The 22,664-nt window shown below is 35.2% G+C and overlaps 2 protein-coding genes across 2 annotated transcripts in view; both read right to left on the bottom strand.

Moving 5' to 3' along the window:
- Positions 1 to 192: 192 nt before the first annotated feature.
- LOC120415512 (uncharacterized) lies at positions 193 to 12,896 on the bottom strand. Its single transcript, XM_039577068.2, has 6 exons — positions 12,262 to 12,896; positions 6,780 to 6,906; positions 1,733 to 1,931; positions 1,477 to 1,594; positions 571 to 1,412; positions 193 to 512 (listed from the first exon to the last, which is right to left on the bottom strand). Exons 1-6 carry the CDS (start codon positions 12,441 to 12,443, stop codon positions 247 to 249), a joined length of 1,734 nt encoding a protein of 577 aa, XP_039433002.1. The 5' UTR covers positions 12,444 to 12,896; the 3' UTR covers positions 193 to 246.
- A 4,212-nt stretch (positions 12,897 to 17,108) lies between these two features.
- Positions 17,109 to 22,664, bottom strand: part of LOC120426646 (angiotensin-converting enzyme) — a 244,131-nt gene continuing 238,575 nt past the window's right edge. Inside the window, exons 8-9 of the mRNA XM_052708788.1 lie at positions 22,098 to 22,238; positions 17,109 to 17,530 (exon numbers count right to left, since the gene is read on the bottom strand). Coding sequence (XP_052564748.1) covers positions 17,209 to 17,530; positions 22,098 to 22,238 — 463 coding nt within the window. The 3' untranslated portion in view covers positions 17,109 to 17,208. The remainder of the gene's footprint in view (positions 17,531 to 22,097; positions 22,239 to 22,664) is intronic.

The following is a 22,664-nucleotide window of genomic DNA, read 5'->3' as shown; positions in this document are numbered from 1 at the left end:
GTGTACATGAAGACGGATGCAAGTGCTCCCGTCGAGAGAGCTAAGAGGCGTTTATTCTTGGAATTCTAGTTGGAGCATTAATCTCTCATGTTAATAGACTGACAGTTGACGTTCTATTGAATTTAAATCAATTCATCAGTCATACCTAAACGATTGAACTCAGGAGAGGTGATCATTACATGAGTAATACAATTTTCTACAAATTACATTCATTTATTACATTTACGTATAAATAACCTTCAACTTTCACTTCCCCTTAATCTCGTCGATCACCTTGACCGGTGTCATTTTGTCGTCCGCCGCCAGAATGGACCGCGAGAAGTGATCCGACGACGCGTTGGGACCTCCACCGATTCCGTCCAGATCGGAGTACGGCGGGTATTGGATCTCGTCGTAGATGTGCTCCAGACTGTACTTTCGAGCCTGCGCGGGGGGTTTGCTGAGCGTGAAGTTGTAGTTGTACGGCGAGCTCTTGTGCACCGAGGAGTTGTTTACCGGGACGTCGTAGTGTTCTGGGAACGAGTAGGAATTAATTTATTCTATTTTCTAAGCATCATTCTGAACCCTTACCCAGCTGAGTACTGCCACTGCGTTGATTCTTCGCCTTCACCTTCGTGTAGGTCACCTTGGGCAAATCCGGCAGCGGTTCCAGAATCCTCGGACTGTCCGGACCTCTACTGATGCTACCGCGGCCACTGTCTACACTTTGTTCCTGATGCTGCGGCTGCTTCTGCTTCCGGTTGAGATTCTTCATGTAGGCCACCACCGACAGAAGCAGGGCCAATGTTAGGATGAGACAGGAGATGGTCGCCACAGCTTGTCGGTTGTCCACTTGTGATTCTTCCGCGGGAGATTCCTTGGCGTCGATTAGTTCTACCAGGTCCGATTGACCCTGCGTTGCCAGGTAGATCACCTTCGGTCGTTTGGCGGTGGTTGATTCTGGGTTTTGAGACTCAACCTTGCCAACGGAAGTATCGATGAAGGTGATTTCGAGCTTGGTTGTGGACGCAATGATTTCGTACACCGTTTCATTGCTGGGTTCTTCCGTGGTCGAGGTGAGGTTCTCCAGTGGGACCATACTGACGGTAGCGTTTGAGGGGAGATATTCCTGGTAGGATTCGGCGTACGTGGAGTTGATCGGTGTTGAACTAGTCTCCAGGGTGGTTGTTGATGCGGTTGAAGTTGTTGTGGTGGTTGAACTAGATTCAACCTTAATCCACTGCTCCGCAGATATCCGCTCTGTACTCTCTCCGGAGTAATTGTTCTCCAATATCCGAGTAATGTTGTCAAACATGACCAACCCTTCGTCGGCCAGACACTTCCCAGTAACGTGGTGACACCGGGTAGTGTTACAGTTACAGCTGGACTTGCACATAGTTCCGTAGTAGCCCGCTGGACAGGGTGATTCACAGCTGAAAAGACATATTTTTTTAAATCATAATGTTCTCGAAGTTACGATCACCTCCAAAAACTCACTGCGTCCCAATCCACCCATCGGAGCATCGACAATGGCCAGTTTTGCCCTCACACAGCGAGTAGTTCTGGCAGTGGCAGCGCTGTTTGCAGTTCTCACCCCAGGTTCCGTTCCGACATCCTGTTGTAACAAAGAACAAAACTCCAGTTTATTACCTCAAGCAAAGATTAAAATTTTACGATCTTTCAATAAAACGGGTTAGAAAAGCGGAAACATCTAATGGCCTTAAAAATCTACACACACAGTTATGGTACTCACGTTGGTTGCAGTGTTTGCCCGTGATGCCGGCCTCGCAGCTGCACACGTTGGGAGCGGTGCACTGGCCGCGGCCGCAGCCACCCCGGCAGATTGGGCGACAGGCGAGGCCGTTGGGGCTTGCTTCCTCGGATGACGAATTTCGGGGCTGTTCCTCGTAGCCCTCACAGCAGTACTCGATTTTACGGGTTTTTGTGACGTTCTGGGAAGTGAAATAGAATTTTTTATATTTGATATTATTTTATAATGATAAATTATTTAGTAAATATTTCTGTTCTTTATCAGTTAATCAGGAAGAAGACGTTAGAGAATTGTTTATATTACAGTTCGATACCGGTGTGGTCTTTTGCTTGCTAGAATTCTTATCGAGATAGAAAAAAAGAGCACAAGAGGGCATCGAATTGCAAATTTGTATCTTTTCATTAATTTAATACTTGATTTAAAAATAAAATATTCTTAGCAATTATCAGATATAAGTGGATAGGACGAAATGTTTTTAAATATTTATTAACATTTGACTTGGAATTACAAACAAATAAAAAAATATGTGTCAAAAAGTCGAAATGATCAAATGAAAAATAGGTCAAATGAACGGTTAAAAAATAAACAATAGGCCGAAAACCATTAGGTCGAAATTGTTTTTTTTTTTGATTGAGCATTATTTATTAGTTCTACAAGGGTTTTAGTAAAAATAAATAAAGTAACATTTTTTTACAATCAATGAACAATGTTATGTTAATTAATATATAGATGGTTTATATGGATAATTTTTTTTATTGTTCGATGGCAAACACTTTGTTAATATATTTGTTTGAAATAAATGAAAGTTCATAAAATTATTTTTTAAGTCAAACAAAAAATACTAGTTTTGAAAATAATAATATTGAAGAAATTGACGTAAAGATTTAAGAAAAAAAAATTATGTATGTAGCATTTATTTTTACAAAAATATGAAAGAGACAAGATGCTAAGAATTCTGAAATTACTCCTGAAACTATTCAAATAACTGCTCATGTTTGAAAGAATGGATAAATTCACAAAAAAATCATTAAAAAAATTGATTTTAAAATGAGTTAAGATTTTTTTCTCTTATAATTATCGAAAAATCTGTTTTGAAAGAATGAAAAAAAAAATATTCGAGAACAAATCAATATTCTAATTGTTAATTATTATTTATTCTCATAAACATATAACACTGCTATAACAGCTCTTTTTAAGTAGAATGAACAATTTTATCAAAATAAATACCGAAGTAATATTTTTTTCCATAGAAAATATTATTCATTAAAATAAATTTAAATTCAAGATTTATCTCATAAAACTACTTATTGGAAAAAACCGCTCACATTTCAAAAAATGGAAAATCTCTCAAAAGTGTTACTAAAAAGAAAAGAAAACTTTTCAATTACATTATTTAGATGCCAAATATTCTTTAAAAAATCAATACTTTTGTTCCCATTTAAGGATCTGCTCTTGTTTGAAATAATGGAATACCTCAAAAAAACATCTAAAAAAATTTATTTGAAAAAAAAATTTTAAAATATGTTTGTAATTTGTGCATTTATTTATAACGATAACCTGTTAGTTTACAACTTTTTATCAGGTCAAGGAAGTAACTGTAGGAAGAATATAATTGATAGAAATAATCCATATGTTTGAATTTTAAATTTTTCTCTTAAATGATTGATAGCCACACTCACATCAGAATAAATAGAAAATTATGAAAAATATTTCAGAAAATAATTTGAGACTTCATCCTTGAATTGGAAAAATAAATAAAGCCGGTGAAAATTTTAAACTATGTTTTATTCTGGGCAGTGGGTAAAATGTTGTTATTACTTTATTTTAAAAGCTTATACAATTGATTGTAATTTGTAATTGTAATTGTAATTGAAAAACGATTATTATTGTATTTCTCAACAAATTGGGCCCTTCACTCTTTTTCTAAATTTAAAATTTTTGGACCGGAAATCGTAAAAATACACAAAACTAAAAACAATTTCTAGCTTAAATTCATTGATTTTTCACAAATTGTTATAATTTTAATTTTTGATTCATTTTACTTCTAAATTTTAATTGTTGGGCTTGAAATTTGAATTTTGTTCATATATTTTTAAAAGAACCAGAGCCGAGGGATGAATCTTTAATTAAAATTTGTTTGAGCCTAAGGCCAATGCAAATTTTCCCTCCAAACTCTTTCCAAAAAATCAGGGGGAATTTTTGGGTATAATTTTCATTAAAAATCATACAACATTGATTGTAAAAATATATTGTGCAACGTTTTTCATTCAAAGGCATTCCTTTCTAGAATTTTATTTAAAAATGTCTTTAAAACATAAGTAATTCAACCTATGGACCTTTTTAATTAAAGAGACTTAAACTTTTTTTCCAATTTTTAAATTTTAGAGCTTTTAAGATTGCAAAAAGACGTAAATTTTAAGAATGAAAATATATTCATAAATTCATTGACATTTGGCCAGATTTTGACACCGAAAATTACGTTTATTTACATTTGTACTAGGACAAAAATAAATAAAATCGCTCTCTAAAAAATGAAAGTGCTGGCATTTTTCTGTACTGGACGAATTTTGATGAGATATGGGGTGTGATTTTGTTAAGTGGTCCAAAAAAAATTCGGTAGTTTTTGAGACATTAAAAAATAAAATTTTGAGTGAGGTGGAAGAAATCGTCTAATGGAACAAACAGTACTGTAGTCCGGTTCTAAAGTATACAAACATCAGAAAAATTACATAAAAAATAGCACTTTGTTTTAGGAAACTTTAGAAACTTAACTTTTTCACTAAATCTAATAGATCTAATAGAAGGGAAAATCTGCGAAAGTTTGTTTTTTTACAGTTTTATAAAACTTTGCTTAAATCAACACCCGATGAAAACTTGTCCAATAGCCGATCACCAAGCAACATGCAATTTTCAATTCAAGTAATGTGCACATAATCGTAAATCGCTACATTAACAGTTTTTACGGCTGCTTTATCGCGCACACAATAAATCACAGTTGTTGACCGCGGCCATTTAGGTCCTTCCTTTCTTGCGATTGTGAATGGTTTGCCATTTCTTTCGCAAGTCAAATTCGTGGAAGCAAGCGACAGCTACATGCACATTTGTCACCACTCAATCTGATAAAAAGTCACCAAAATTGTTCTACCCAGAAAAATGCAACCATTGATAACTGAGACGCAACAAGTCGAAGGCGGACAACTTCCGGCCAGAACCAGCAAAACAACTGTCCATTATCATCATTTTCGTTTTCTCGCCAAATGAGCTCGTTTTGATTTCACATAACATCTCAAATATGACATTCGGGGACTCCCTCGCAGAATATGAATTGACGCAGCAGTTAGGAACGGATGATTTCAATCAAGTCAAACCATAAAGAGGGTTGAAGAGTTGAAGAGACTGGCTAAGAAGATCATGAGAAACTCTCAGTTATGAATAACTTAACGACCGGATTGCGCGAGTCCAGAACAAAGGACGGACATGGATCTTTATCCTGCTGGGAGTTGAATTCCAAGTGGCCAAACGAGCTGCGAGTCGTAAAATCGAATTTAAATGAAGAGAGCTCGCTGACTCGAAGGCAAAAGCATTCTAATTGGTTAGAACATTGTTTTGTTTTGTTTAGGAGTAGCACGAGTGAAAGACACTCGTTAAACATGCGATTCGATAATCGTTATTGAACTATTCGTTTTATTTGGTTGCCTTTTTCGTTAGGTGTTTTAATGATCACTGGGTTGGTGGAACGTGAGGTGTGTTTGGAACTAGATAATCCTTTGGGAAGTAATTTGAGGTTGGGATGTGTTTTACCAGAGGGCGCTGAGCGCCGAGTTGAACTGGGGTTATTTGAATAAAATAGATATAATTGTTCCCTAATTCGGTGATTATGGCTGAAGATATGTTGAGAATTTGAAAAAGGGTCAGTGATCTCAGGAAATAATCAATTGGATTTTGAGAAATCTTCGTTTTTTTTTGTCAATGGTCTGCATTAGTAACTTAAGTGATTTGTTTAAAAATTGGTAAGCGCATTTTTTCCTAGTTTAAATTGAAATTGAAAAAAACAGCGAATCCACTCAATTAGCATAATCAATTGGGTTATGAATGAAATAAGACAACTGGTCTCATTTCGCCACCTTAATCTCCCTCCGCTGAAAACATCATGTCCAACATCGGTTTCAATCAATTTCAATTAATTTGTCAAAAATCCGTAGCCACAGAGTGACAGGCTACGCAACGCCCGGTTCGCTCAAAATGTCAGTCAAGGGGAGGCGGTCCAAGCGCGAAAATATATTTCGCTACTGGAATTATTGCCTGCAGCGCCACAGTTGTCTCGTGATAGATGCCAGCAGCGCTAATCCTTTAATTACTGAGGTCCACCCGAACGTTCTTCAAGCAAGACTGTTGAGAGGTGGCGTGGCATGATTACGTGATCAGTGAATGACCAAGATTTATTTTTTTGAGTAGTCAAAAAAAGACTTACAAAAATACACATTTAAAAAAAGAAATTTTATAGTTTCATTTTTTTTTTCAAAACATCAATAAATCACTCGAAAGCTAGTTAAGTCATTTTGAAATGCTTTTCCTGGATTTGATGTGTGACCAACTTAACAACTTGCAACCCGATAGGATCACCGGGTTTTCAGTATTTCGTTTACCAACTTTCTGAAGGAGTCTGCAGAGCTAGGGAGTAACAAAATTTGAAAAATGCAAAAATACGAGTTTTTTCCCTTGAAATCAATTTCATTTATTGAACAATCGAGGCGAGTTAATTTACAGTAAATATTTTGAGTAAAACAATACATTTATTGAATGATTCTTCGATCAAAGTCAAAGTCAAGGGTCAAAGAAGCTTCAATTTTAGAATTTTATTTTTTGACAAATCTGTTCCGCCCAGAAAAGTTCAATATTTCCCATTGGTCAGCAGAGGGTTAAACGGGATCAACCCAGAGAACTTAGTTGCAGAAAGGCCCAGTTTTAATCACATGGTGGCACAGCTGATCTCTGCGCTGTAAAACATACAAAAAAAAAACCAACAAACCTGTTTCACGTAGACTTCCTTGATCTCGGGTCGGTAGGACGTGCAGCGAGGCGGGATCTCCAGGCACCACTCCCTGGTCAGCACTTGGACGGTCTGGTTGCGCGGGACCGTTTCGAGCGTGGTGTAGCTGTTGGGTAACGTAGTGCGACGCCGTTAAATCAGGCAATAATAACAGTAATAATAAGATCAAGTTAGTACAAGTACCCGGTACAAAACGGTCGATGCCGTAATGGATATGTCGGTTAGTAGGTGTCGGGGGTTGGATGAGGGGTAGGTTCATCAAATTTCCCAGGCACGAAATGCATTTAATTGTACGGTATCCCCGCCAAAATTGAGAGATGACGGAGGCCAGATTGTGGGGGGCACAGATGGGTGTGTCAACAGCTCTGTGAAGATGGCATCGCGGTAGTAAGTCAAAAGGGTCTGCTCGGTGGCAGCGTTTTTAATGACGGTCATTAATAATAAACGATTGCAGTGCAATGGTTCCAACACTGTTGAGTTGTGGAATGTTTGTTGGATTGACAACGCCGAATAAATGAATCATAAATTTGGCACTTTATAAATCAAGATGGTGCAAGGTGCAGTTGGATGTTTTCAATGACAGTTTGCGATGACAAAATCATTACATTTTTATTTGTCAGGCGTTTCAATTTCATACATGATTTTCAATTTAGAAAAAAAATTCTTCATTTAAAAAAACGTGTTTTTTTTATAACTTGCCAGGGTAATTTTAAGAATGTATCAATGTTCTACAAAATTGTAGAGCAAACAATTACAAATTTTTTATCATTCAAACATAAGGGGTTTGTGTGTAACCATCATGAGTTATCGTGATTTTTACGAAAAAAAAGTTTTGAATATAAAAAATATAAAAGTCTTATGCAATATAAATCAAGTGCAACAAAAGAATGTACCGTAAAACCCGGGGTGACTGTGATAGATTTGCGATTTTTCCGCAAAATGAAGAGTACAATTAAAATACGTACGGAATGGTTTAGAACCATTTTGACCGTGATAGAGAAGTGTTCGAAGTACCTCAAAAGATTTTTTCATAAAATTTTGAAAAAAATAAAAAATTAGTTAACTATAGTTAAGAAAATGTTGATGAAAGTCATGAATTTAAACTTCTCAAAGTGTCATGATTTTCTCAATGAACATGATTTTGAATCGGAAAACGGAATGCATTTTCGGATTCTTTGGACAATTTTCCACTAGGAGAAGGTTAAATAAATTTGTAAATAATAAATAATATGTGGTTTTGAAACACAATTAAAAAAAATCTCCAAATTTATAGGCAATTTCAGTTGAACAAATTTCATGTAAAATGTGAAAACTTGTGATTCGTGCTTCGAATTCAGTATGAAATTCAATTTAAATCAATAGTTTTATAAAAAAAACCAGTTCTATCAAATTTCTGGCCAAATTCCGACATTCCCGGGCAGACGGTAATAACAAAATTCATGGCATTTCAATAACAAATTCTGTTAAAATAACAGAAAATGTTATGGAATCTTCTTGAAAAATCCATTTTTGCATAAGGGTTTCATAACAGTTTATGTTATCATAACAAAATTTGTTATTGGTCTGATATTGGTTGAAAGCCAAAACAACTTTGGAATAACATTTTTTGTTATGGAAGAATAACTCCAACAGTTATTGGGATGATCGGATTAGTTGTTAAAATAACAAAAAATAATAACAAAGATTTGTTCGAAGAATAACTAAAAATGTTATAAGTCCGTTATTACAATAACAATCCAATAACAAAAAAATCATAACGACGAATAACAAATCTTGTTATAAATAACATAAAATGTTATTGGCCTAGTATTTTCAAATATCAAAAAATGTTATTCCCAAGTTATTTCCGTCTGCTCGGGTTTAGCAATTTTACCTAAAATTAATATGTATTTTGTTAAATAGCTTAAAACTTAGTTAACTAAATATAAACATGGTTTTTTTTTCTTAAAACTTTATCAGCTACTTTAGTTATGGTACATTGAACGTACTTATAAAGTAAAATAGAGCATGAACTTGGTGTGGCGTACCCCAGTACATGTTTTAGAAATAATAATCTTGAGAAAAATCTTTCCTGTTGGAAAATATTCAAAAAACAAATTGAAATCCTATCAAAGTCACCCCGGTTTACGGTATTTTAAAAATAAAGTTTTCATAGCAAATCCTACCCTTGACAAATCATTCAGTCTTGTAAGGCATGTTCAATATAAAAAAGCTAACACTAATTATTATGATTGAAAACCACTCGCCTATACCAGTCAAAAGTTGGTCACTGCAAACAACACAAAAACAAAAGCCGTCCAAAATAAGGCCAAGGTTTCGATGTCACTGGAACGACCAACCAAAACCAGGAGGCAACAACCTGCCAGCCAGTCGGCCAACCAAACCAAATCAACAACAAAAAAAGTGAACAAAAGCGCAGATTGGTTACCATAACAGTTTAATTATTCCACCCAACATATGTTATATCATACATAATCACAATCACTTGGACAAGCAAAAAAAAATGAAAAGCGACTGCGAAGAAAGAAAAAATAAAATAAACCAAGTCACAGTGACGAACCTGTCACAGCAGCTCCCCTTTGGGGTGGCGATTGCAGCACGGTCTCACCATCACTCGGCTCAACCAAAATTTCAATGCTCCAGTCCCTGGGGCGACATTAACCACATTGTCCTCAGGGGGAGGCAAGATAGAGGAGGTGGTGTTGCACCCCCCAAATATGCATTCAACCCCAATCAGTCAAACCAAAGATGGTGAAAAAAATCGTCAGCAAAAAAAGCGAATCAATTTCAGTTTCACTGTCAAGTGTGAGCAATCGCTCAAGTGTCAATATCAAGTTTATTAATACGATATTAGAGTAATCACACATAATGGCTATGTGAACAATTTGACCCCCTCACTTGCAGCCCCTCCCCGCTCCACTTTTAGTAGGTGAATACAAAAAAAAAATCACTCAAAACCATCGACTGTGACCGTTAACGAGGGGGACATGGCGCGGGGTGAGCAAACTCGAGCAGTCGCATTTGTTTTGCACGGTGTTTATTTGCACCTTGATTTTCGCTACTTCTGTTCCGATTCGTTGATTTGTTGAGCTTGAGTATCGCGAACGAATTACCCGGGACCGTTTTTCCGCGCAATTTACGGCTTGTCTATCATGCTCGCTCAATTATTAAGGGATGTAATTGTTTATGTACCTAATTTGTTTTTTTTATATTCATATTTTTTTAACACTCATGAGTAAAACATATGTCTTCTCTGAGTTTCAACAAACCATCATTGACTGATATTACTGGAGTTCTTTTGAGAAGACAAAAGCTGAAAATAATAAAGTAACTTTATCAAAACTTTTTTTTCGTAAAATCGTGTTAACTCCTGATAGTTACAGGCAAACTCCTTATGTTTATAAATGCCAAAAAAAATGTTTTTGTCTGCTCAAAATACCCCTGCAATGTTAAAAATAAAAAGAAATTTTAAGATGGTTTTTTTTCTAAATGAAAAAAATGAACCTTCGGGTTATTGCAGATTTGAAAGTACATTAAATTTCCATGCCCCAATTTTTATACAGTAAAAAAAATTTTTTTTTTTTCAATTCCGAAGTCTGTTTGACACCAAATTTCAAGTTTATTAATACGACATTAGAGTAATCACACATAATGGCTATGTGAACAATTTGACCCCCTCACTTGCAGCCCCTCCCCGCTCCACTTTTAGTAGGTGAATACAAAAAAAAAATCACTCAAAACCATCGACTGTGACCGTTAACGAGGGGGACATGGCGCGGGGTGAGCAAACTCACCTTATCAGGCTGCAAATGATTGGAAAACACGTCTTTTTCGCATGTTCAAAAATAGAAGGGGTCGTACCGCCCTTCCGTCACGAGATATGATACGAGATACGAGATACGAAGCTCGGATTCGTGATCAGGGACAAAGTTTCACGCAAATCGAAGAGGGGTCGGGGCAAATGCTGTGTGAGTTGGCGGAGAATGGCCCAATATCAAATTAATGTTAGAAAAAATCTTTATCAGTAAATTTAAAAAAATAACAAAAAATAACATAAAGTATTAGGTTGTTCATTTCAGGAGTGTTTTTTTTTTGAAAAGGTCCGCCTTGAGTCAGGGGTATTAAAAAACACCCAAAAAGCAAAAACTGAAAACTTGGTTTATTGAACCTTTAAAAAAATTCCCGATTTTATCATTTGATTTTTTTTGGTTTTATCATTTATCAGAATTATTCTCATCTTTCTGATAAAATCTAATAAAAATTTTAGTGTTGGGGTCATTCTCCGCCAATTTACACAGCAATTGCCAAGACCTCTCTTGGTTTGCGTGAAACTTTGTCCTTATCAGTAATTTTGGTCCTTGATCACAAATCCGAGGTTCAAAAAAAATAATAATTGAAATTACAAGCATTTGGATGGAAAAAGTGTTTTAAAATGCTTTTTACAGGCGTACAGTTGCTTTCCAATCATTAGTTTTGAAAATATCGAGGTATTGACGGAATTTTTTCAAAGATTTGTACTTTGAGATCATTTTTTTTACTGCAATTCTATATGAAAGTTAAAACACAACATTAAAATGATCTAAAATTGGTTAGGAAGCCAAACATTACCAAAATGGTTATGTCGAATAAAGACCAAATTCTTGACATCTTGAAATGTATATGTACTTGAATTTTTAATTTACTGCCTCTGTTAAAACAAATCATTTAGATGTTTCGTTTGCTTGGGCGTTTTTTCTCCCATTTTTAGAATGTTGGGTAAAATTTAAGTTTATTTTTTCTATTAACAAACATTTTTTTAAAGCCGTCAAAACGGTCGAAATGGCATTTTAATGTTTATAGTTAATTCATTTTATAAATCTAACTATTATTTTATTACAATTTAGATTTGCTTTTAGTGAATTTTACAATTTCACTTTCAACATAATTTTATATCTAGTTGTTTCTGATGCTATTTTGTGTTTTTCTTTATATTATTTGGCATCTGCTTATTATTTGGTTATAAAATTAAACCAGTTCTTTCATTTGACTGTCTGACTGATAATAGTTTACATAAAAGTTATTACAACTTTTGTCCAAGAAGTTTTCTACCGTCATATGGGTTGAATCGGAACACAGGGAGTGAATTGTGACAGCTGTTTAGCCTTGACTGCACAGTATTTTTTATTTGGTTTCGAATAGAACATACACAAAACAACAACAATAGCATTTTACTGCTGTCCCTATTCAGAGCTTAGTCCTGATTCGCCCTTTTTGAAGGTAGTAGAATTTTAATGCTTTTTAAAGATTATAAATTGTGTTTTTAAAGGATTTTTGGAAAGTTTCCAAGCCACACGAGGTTTGTTTTTTGAAGGTTAACTCAATTCGTTGCAATTTTGCCATTCATGATAGATCCGTTCCATATCCGCAACGAATCTTCCATCACGTTGTGCAAATTTCCGTTCGCAAAAATAATCAAACTCACCTCTCGTATCGAATGCAAACCGAGTGATCATCACCCGAGCTGGCACTGAAGCCCTGGCTTGCATAAGATCGGTCCAGCAGAACAACAACAATTATGAGGCCCACGACGGAGATTGCCAACTTTTGCCGCCGTCGCCGCTGGTGGACCACGGAAAAACTGGTCCCACGGATCGCTCGAATCATAACGATGCCGTTTCTGCTGCTAAACGATTATCGCCTCGAAACTCGATGATGAGGATAGTTGTCGCATGGCTTACGTCTTTATTGATCCACTATCGACATGTTCTCGCCGGTGGGATTCTTTTGAGGTTATGTTTAATACGCGAAACTATCCGCGGTGTTGCAACTCACTTCGATCACGATTAATTCGTCGTTTTTTTCCTCTCCCCACCAGCTATCTTAATAGAGCTATTATCTTGTCAGCCAACGTAATACACAGATTAAAATTAATTCAAAATCACCGTTGAATTTCACGACCGAGTTGCACAATTTTTAATTGGACCTCGAGAAACCTCAACTCACTGAACTCTTTACTTAGTCGAAACTACCGTCTTATCTTTCCAAATTTCACTTTCATCCGATTTGCGTCGTTGCGCGCAAAGTAACGCGAACTTTTGAACTAAACTGAAGCTCGCTCCCTGATCAGCTTGGTCGGTCGGATTTGTCGTGACGAGCTGATCTTCAATTACATTAGTTGCTACACTTGATCTTGTGTGTGCTGTGCATTCTTCGTTTTAGCTGTGCGATGTTGCTGTTGTTGTTGGAGGTCACTATGTGTCACACTGTTGAGATGCTGCACAAAGTGTCGTACATCATACGTACGTGTCTGGGACGCTGGGAATTGCATCTCGGGGAGATCATCGCCATATCAGTCATGTGCCGGGTCGAGCATCGAGCAATTGTCGCCTCGATAAAATCAGTGGGGTAAATGGGGAGTTTATTTTGTTTGGTTTATGTTGGTTCAGGTTGTTGCCTACGATTAAAGTTGGATATCTCGTATGTTTTTTTGATATTTAAAATATTTCAAAATCGATGATATTTTAATTTGAGCAACTTTATTACTTTTTGCAACTTTTTCGATTTTTTTCTATCTGATTTGATCATAATTTTGTCCATTAATTTCTTATGTCCAAATAACTCATTATGCATCATAAGTTTCTCCATACAAGTTGTTAGCCATGGTACAGACAATTAAGAAAAAGTTTTGAGTGAGACTTAGAAAACATAAATTTTCCTGTTTTTAAATCTATGCATGACAATGTCTCAGCAATTATAGGTCAACAAAGTTCAAAAAACCATAACAAATAGAACTTTCTCAGCTTTTCAGAAACATTTTTTTTTTCAAAGGTCGGCATACATGGGCACTTATTTAAAAAAAATTAATAACTGCTACTATATTAAAAAAAAGTTATTTAAAAATGACTATAACTTATAAAAGGTGCTATAACATATAAACGGTGCATTTTTGCAAATTCGATTTTACATCAAAAAATAAATTTGAAAAAAATGTGTGACCAATTTTTCATTTTTTTAAAATAAGTATTGATTCAATAATTCATAACTTGGTCAAAGATTTTTTGCCTATTCTGGAAATTTCTGTTAAGTTGGCATTTAATGTCCCCTAAAACATATCAGAACACAAAAAAAATTAAAATTGTGTTTTTTTGCAAATCAAGTTTAAGTGACAAAAAGTAAAACTAAAAATTTAACCAAACTTTGTTTTACCGTGTATCATTTTTTTTCAGTGGAGTCCTTAGCCACACCGAAGACATCAAATCGATTTAAAAAGTCCTGTAAAAGATACAGATTTTTGAATTTTCATTTATCATTTTTGTATGGACAGCTGCAAAATTTGTATGGAAAATTATATGGACAAACTAATGATGCAAAATGGCTTTTTTGGGCATACCGAAGGCACTAAAAAAGTTTCAGCCGGATTTAAAAAATACAAAAATAAAATAAAAACCGACCGATTTCGTAAAGAATCGATCAAGTGAAATAGCATACAACATTTTTAATTGTTTGATACCTTTATTAAAAATTGTAAAAAATAGTATTGAAAAAAAGATCAGTATTTTCAAAAAACAAGGTATTTTGTTTTTTTTTGAATTCTTCAAAGGAAGGAAAAGAAAGTGAAAATGCGTGCAAAATTTGATTCGTTTCATACCTTTATTGCAAGTTATTTAAAAAATATGTAAACAAAAGTATAACGTATACCTTTCTTTAGTAAGAAAGGTAAAACTCAAAAAAGGCAAATTTGAGAATTTTTACAAAGGAAAACAGTTAATAAAGTGAAATATATTATTTTATTTATTTTTTAGTATTTTTGAAAAAAAATTGGAGTATTTATAATTTGATCCTTACTATATTATCCAAAAAGATTTTCTTACTGGAAATTTAACATGATATGGTTTGAGAAAAATTTGAATTTATCGTCCGTCCTCTTCGCTTATATAATCGACAAAATTTTTATCGTTTAACAATCTTGAATTAGTTTTAAGTGCTTGACCAACTTATTTAAAATAGGGATTTTTTTAAGTTGGAAAAAAACACTAGAAAAAATCAAAAAATCACGTTTTTTTATTAAATTTGATGAAGAGGTTCGTTGTAGAGTTATGACATTTTTTTTTGTAAACTTAAAAATAATATATGTTTTAAACACTCACAGAAAAAAATCATGGTAATATTACATCTGGGAAGGGGTACATCTTTTATGTCAGAAAAAATGTGTAATTTTACCTCTGAAAATGTGTAAATTTACCACTTTTCTGTTGTAATGTCGCTTTTTCAGTCTAAATTGAGGTAAAATTACATCATAAAAGAGGTAATATTCAACCTTCCAAAATTACACCTTCCAAATTTACACAATTTTTTACTGTGTGTGTGTGTGTGTGGTCCAATCCAATACCCGCTAACCGGTAGCAATATTATGGGAAAGCATAGTTTGTATCAGACTTTGTATATGCCGAATGCTGGTACAACTTATCTCAGTCCCGGGTATTAGGTGGTGATAGCCCTCGCGCTGCTTCCAACGACCTGTTTCAGAATGACAGAGCTCCTTGCGGTGGCGACGTGGCGTTACATCGTGCTGCCACCTGGTTTTTTTAAGTGCAAGAGTGGAAAAGTGCTGAGTCATCGTCTAAAAATAGACGGCTTCCTATCTCGCCCAGCAAAATGAAGTCGATAAAGTAGTCGGTTTCGATGAGAAAAAGTGGAAAACGTGGTCTAAAAATAGCGACGCCATCCCCCTATTCCGAGGTCGCTGGGCATTGTTCGGCCCCGCCTAAACATAGAAGCAAGCATCTGAAGGAAACTCGATCTATATTTAGACTTCCAATCCCGTCAGGCAAATCAGGGATCAGCGCGTATATAATATGAGAAGATAACATGTTTCAACACTACGGATAATTTCACTGCTAGAGTGTAAACCTTCTGATGGCCGACTGCTTAGCGTCCCAGACCACCAATCCAGAGGTGTGAGTTCGAATCCCACCTGATTCATTTTCGTTTTTTGTTCATATTCAAAGTTCAAATTCCTGATTCCAAATTTCAAAGGTACCGGCCGGGATTTGATCCCTGAACCTTCTGCTTGTGAGGCAGAAGCCGTAACCATTAAGCCACAGAGCCGGTTATAAATTTACACAATTTTTTACTGTGCTTAAAAATGTCAATCAATGTGATATTTTTTGCAATCCTGTTGTAGACTACATATCTTTCCTGTCATTATGATCATCAAACCATGAAAGGACCTGTTTTCCATCGCCAAAAATAACAGTACTGAAAAATACTTTTCAGCATCCTTCTTTATTGCTTGATTGTTAAACTTTACAGTACTTGTTTCGAAAAAAAATAATGCTTTTTAAGTTGTTAGAAACTTATTTTGCCTTGAATGCATTCAAACAGGGAAAAAATGATTTGAAAGATTGTTCTGGTAAATTTCGTATAATAAATGTCCGACTCGTTTTGAAAAAATCATCTCAAATCAAAACAGTTAAAATTATATTTCGTCGCTTGTTTGCTATCTTGTGACATGTCTGCTGTCAAAAAGAAAGGACTTGCCACAAGATAGCACAAAAGCGACGATTTATTTATTATATTGAATTTGGTGTTTCAAACAAGCAGTACACGTTCAAACAAAAATTTTACATGTAAATGGTTGTTGTTTTCTGCCTCCAAAGTGGTTGATTTTAAAAATTGTAAAATAATGTTGTAATTTTTTCAGGGTTTACCGATAGTTCTCATAGTTTTGAAGGTACAAAATAATTAATTTCGCAACTCGTTGCATAAATTTATTTTTTGGTTCGTTAACCTGAAATTCACCCTATTTTCAAATCCTTCGGTCATCTTAGCTGTGACTTACTTTCGACTTCTCAACATTACGCACAACGCAAAATCTTCCTTCTAACTCCAATACCCTGAGGGCACGAGAGAAGTGTCACACGCAAAGGGGCATCACACATAACGCTCACGCTTGAACTCGCTCGTTAGCTTCAAACTTAAAACAACAACTGCACATCAGGAAGTTGACGAAACTCGGGTGCTTGAGACACGGCGAGACTGTATTCGGTGTTCTTACACACTATCAGTCAGAGATCGTCGTTTTTGTAGCGATGTTGGGATTTATAATAAATTGAACCAGATTGGCGCGGCGAGACTCAGATGCTTGTGATGGGATTTTATTAGATTTAACTTTCCGAGGGTAGTTCACGAGTGATTGACTGTGCGAGAGTTGCTTCCTGGCGAACGACAATGAACTTTCGAGAGGAGGAGGAGGAGGAGCGTTTGTTGTTTTAAGAAGTTCCAAATTGGGGGAAGTCATCCATAAGAGACAATAATGATATTGTTTTAGATTAAATTTATTGAGAAATTGTTACTTAAGCTGACCAATGCTAAAAACTAATGACTAATTCTACTTATAATTTTTTTAAATGAAATGAAAAAGAAAACCCTAAATCAACCGCAGCTGATTAACATAAACCTGGACGAGCAAGTACAGCCCAAACACGAATCCACCAGCGAGTTGCACCTGAACGGCACCATTGTAGAACCCTCCAAAGACCTGCAGGTTGGCGGTTTCGATGCTGTGCTTGCAGTAATCCCCGTCGTAGATCCAACCGACGTACTCGTTGGTGCGCAGATTCTCGTTACGAAGCCACTCCTCCAGGGGTCTGAAGTACTCCCGAAGAGCGGTGCCATCGAGTCGACCCTCGCCAATTACCTCCTGAAGAACCTGCTGCCACGGTTCGGAGGCTCCACGTTCCATCAGTTGTCTGCAAGGAGATTGGGGAAAACAAAATTATTATGAAAATTAACTGTTAAATAATTTTTATTGATAGAATTTATTAATATTTTAACATAAATTATAGCCACACAAGAAAAGAAATAATAATAACAAAAAAGCTTTTTGGGCTTATGTTATATGTTTGAAAAAATCCTGAACATCAGAAGGGATTTTAACTTTTTTTGATCATGTCGTAACTGGATTAAAAAAAATTAAATAAACTTCTACAATACAGTTGATCTTCTCCTGACTGATCTGTATCTTTTATGTGCATTATTTAGTTTGTTATTAAGACTTAATGCTTTCAAAAATCTTAAATTTTGAAATGTTTTGATATTTCATATATTTATAAATTCAACTGTTAGTTTCAAGGAAGATCAAGGAATGCCAACCATATTAAAAATTTTAAACTTTTTTTAAACATATTATTCAGGCAAGGCAGTTGCAAATATGTTTTTGAAGAAGTTGCAGTGCAATCCTGCTTTAACTAATTATCAATAAATGTTTTTATAAAATTTTGATAAAAGTTAAGCATAATGTTTGAAACGTATTTGCAGCTGCCTTGTGATTTTTTCGAGAAATATTGATTTATTAAAAAATATGCAAATTATAGCCATTTTAAGGTAACTTTTTCGGATGAAGTTGCAGTATTTATTTTTAATTTGCTAATGTTTGCCCATTTTACAAGAAAGTCGGAGATAATTTCCTACATTTTGCTTTTTTGAACATTGTTGATACGGCTTTTGGTTGCTCAGATATTTTATGACCAAAAATCAAAAAAAAAAAAAATCAAACCATCCACATTAACGACCCCCGGGTATTTTGTGGTCTCTATTGCAAGTTTCTGCTCGAACCTAGGAGTCCGAAGGCTTGAATGGGGAGAGCACCCAAACCTCTTTTTACTCCAAGGAACCTTCCACCCCAGTGTTTGAACTGACGACCTTTGGATTGCGAGTCCAACCGCCGCCAGCGATTCCACCGGAGTAGGCTTGGTTTGGTGTGTTGTTTGTACTTATGGCATGGAGACAACTCCTACACCTGGAATGACTTAACGGCCTAACAATCAAGGCCGGGACCGACATTTTACTTCCTCATCCGATGGAAGGTTGCAGCAGATGGGAATCGAACCCAGAACCATCCGCTTACAAAGCGGACAGCGTAACCATTCGGCCACGCACTGCCACGTGGCATTTTATGACCATGAAAAGATAAAAAAATGATGAAAAGATTTTCTCAGTGTTATACAATCAATAAACTTTTTTTTCGAAATTTAAAAATCTGGCGTAACATTTGAAAATAACAAAATAAGCTTTTAAGTCAATTTAAAAAGGGTATTCTTGATTATAAAATATTGAATCAATTTTTAATGAAAAGATTATTCAAAATTGGACCATTATTTCCCTGGATATTGGTTTTCAAAAACGACAGCAAATTACAGTCATGCCTCGGTTTTGCACTGCCCCGGTTTTGATTCGTTCAGTTGCCTCGGTTAAGCACGGCCCAGTGCTTAACTGAAGCACAGAGCTTATGGGATTTTGGCTATATAGGAGACATTGGCTGAAATCGTATGAAAAATCATGCAAACATCAAACAATTATAGTGTTTTGGAATCGGGATTATGTCAGCTGCTAATTACATAAAAGTGTTTCACAAAAATACGCATTTTTCCTGTATTTTGAAAATGCACTGTTTCTCGAAAAATATTTAAAATTATTGTTATTGCAATATGGGTTTAAATGATCGGGATTTTTTCATACAATTCGAATGTAACATTTTTTTGGAAATACTTCAAATTTTCACAAAACTACGTATTATGGAAAAAATACTCAAAATTTCAGTTTTTAAAATGTGGGTATCAAACGTATTTTTTTCGTATCAATCGACTGGATTTTTTTTTATACATTTCGAATGTTAAACGTTATATTCAAATTCTCAATTTTTTTACAAAACTACTTATTTTTGAAAAGAAATACCCAAAATTTCAGTTTTTTACAATATGGCTATGAAACGATCATTTACATTTCGGAAGCCTTGCAATGTTTTGAATATACTAAAAAAAGCACAAAACTACGTATTTTCTAAAACAAATACTCAACATTTATTACACTGAAAATGTTTGAAAAAAATCCGATCATTTGATGCCTATATTGTGGAAAACTGAAATTTTGAGTATTTTTTTTGAAAATACGTAGTTTTATGTAATTTTTGAGTATTTTCAAAAAAAGTTGTTTGAAATTTCGAAATGCATGGAAATATCCCGATCATTTGATAACCTTATTGTGAAAAAGTGAAATTTTGAGTATTTTGATTTTTTTGTAATTTCAAAATTTTGTGTTATACCCAAGTAACCACAAACACTAAATCAAAACTCTATATCCACCCTAACTTAGCATTTCCAATGCTGTGTCACTTAATATAATCTTTGTAAATGTTTCGAAACATTACTGTGATGAAACATCCCCATTTCAAAACACTATAATTTTTTGATGTTTGCATGATTTTTAATACGATTATAGCCAATGACTCCCCTATAGCCAAAACCCATAAGCTCTGTGCTTCAGTTATGCACGCCTCGGTTTTGCATCCTCCATATGCGGTGCTAAACCGAGGCATGACTGTAGGCAATATTGAGAAAATGTTAATTTTCCTGTTTTTTGTTTATATTTTGTTTATATTTTTATGGCCATGCTGAATTAGAATGTAAGGAATATTTTTAAGCTTGCATATGGCAATTTCTTAAAAATGTTCCTCTTTCAAAATTTTACTAGAATGTTATTGATTGCATTGAAATGAAATAAAAAAGTTGACCTTTTCAGATTTTTTTGAATGATATCAATACTTCAAAAAATCATGGCTTGGTTATTCTTTATATATTGGATTGTATTTATATATTGGATTGCCGAAATTTCTGAGAATTGCTATATATATCTTCTAGTTCATTTTAGAAACAGTTTATATTATTGTGAATACAAAGAGACGAGTATTCACAGTAATGCATTCTGCTAAAACGCTCAACCAAACCACAAAGTTTATATTATATTCTGAAAGCATTTACTTCAATTTGTTTAATAGATTGTATTTATGGTATTTAAGATTAAGTCACAGCAATCTTCACTTGGACATATTAAATAAATTTAAATTGAAGTTTAAATACATCAAATATTGAATTAAATGGATTTCACACAATCATTGCTTCATCATTAAATAAAATTTTGTTCAGACGTGCGTCAAGATAGTATGACGGTAACGATTTGGTGATCAGACAATGCATTGTTATCAACAGGGTCAGATATTTGAGATAAGGTTTGAACCAAACAGTGCAAACTTTGCAAAAATATCATTTTTCAAGCTGCGAATTTTGCTAGCTGGACTTCATATCTGTTTTTTTTTCTATTTTCAAAAAAATAAAAGGTTTGTTAAACTCTTGCTTTATCTAATTAAAACTTCAATGAAAATATAGTCAGACAGCTCCAGATTTTTCTAGACTTTTCCAAACTCTCTTTCAATTCCACCCTTGAGTCACAGCCTATCAATCATGCCAGTCAACCACGCGAAATGCAGCAGTCAAATTATGAAATGACCGTTTGTCAAGCCAAGAGTGGACATTAGCGTGCAAGTGCAATCCCAGCGATCACCAGTCCCAGTCCGGAGAGTCAATTGAAGAGTTTGCGTGGACATCATTTTTGTGGGGGCAACTGGCTCGGTACAGTCCAGTGCAGTTCAGGTTGCGTAATTTTGGTGCAACAGCTCCTCCACATGAGTTGCATCGAGTACTCAGCTGAACCGCACAGGGGGGAGTTGGGGCAGTGTTCCCTCGCGTTAAAGTCAAGTTACCGGGGACGATGTCACATCGCGATGAACTGGCAAAGAAATGCACCTTAGTGCATGGGAGCTAGGGATGATCAAGACTTGGCAAAATCTGTCACATCATGTTTTTAATTCAATAAGTAAAGCGATTTTTGAATCTCCAACTTTAAATTTGTGTTGATTTTGATCATCTCAAGTGTCCCAACCATACCGATTGCCAATACAAAACGTGTATTCCCGGTGAGAACCACTTGGTGGGCACATTTTTAAAGTACAATCTTTCGCGTTCAAGCCACTTTGCACGATCAATAGCGGCCAGTCAGTCATATTTTGTTCCCGCTGCTACTATTGCTGCAGCAAATATTCTGTTGCAATCCCCTCAACGCGTCATATTTTCCCCTCTGATGCATTTCGGCGACGTCGTCACACGATTTGTATGCAGTGTGAATTGCACCACATCGGTACTGGCAATTTTCTCGTTTGGTTTGATTTGAATATGATGCATTCATGTCACTTCTTTCTCAGATGTTTTGTTTAGACTTTGTACTTCTTCCTTAAAGTTTATTCACTAATTCTTTTGACTTTTTGTGTTTTTATTAATTTTAAAAATAAAATCTGAAATGAACAAATTCCTACCATATCTTTTATTTTTAGAAAATTCATAAGACGTTATGTCTTTTAAAAACAAAATATATAACAAAAACTTATTTTAAGCATTGTGACAATTGAGAATCGTTCGTCATACTCACTTGAGAATGTTGCCGGCGGCCGGTTGCCGAAAGATGTCGCACTTGTGCAGCGGTTTGCTGGGGTCTTGAGGGTCGTACTGGCGCGAGGCCGTGCACATGGCTCGGTGGATCTGGAACTGGAGGACGTTTGAGAAGAAGTATCTGAAAAGATGAAAACAATACAATACAAGTGGTTAGTAGGTAGTTTGGAAATGGTCTCAGATGTAAATGTTTGATCTTGATGGGGAGGTCTTGGAAATTAAAATTTCAAGCCCCTTTGTCAGTTGATTGCCAAATTCGAACTCAACAAATTGTTTAAGGTGGTTTAATCGTCCACAAGTACGCAGAAGTGCTACTTATGCTTGAATCTTTTGGCTGAGACGTGTGCCAAAGTGCCCAGTGGGAACAAAACCTGAAAACAAATAAATCAGACACCTGCTGCTGCGAGTTTCGCATAGCTTGTGCTGACGGGTGTCTCACTTCGATACCACACTAATTAAATAGTGTTTTCGCCATCTACAGTTTTGGTGATGTTGAATAAATTATGATTATGTTTTTTTTTACATTTATCCAAAGAACATCTTTGGG

The sequence above is a fragment of the Culex pipiens genome, chromosome 2 (genome assembly GCF_016801865.2).
Source record: "Culex pipiens pallens isolate TS chromosome 2, TS_CPP_V2, whole genome shotgun sequence".
Lineage (NCBI taxonomy): Eukaryota > Metazoa > Arthropoda > Insecta > Diptera > Culicidae > Culex > Culex pipiens.
This window is presented reverse-complemented; position numbering and strand designations above follow the sequence as displayed.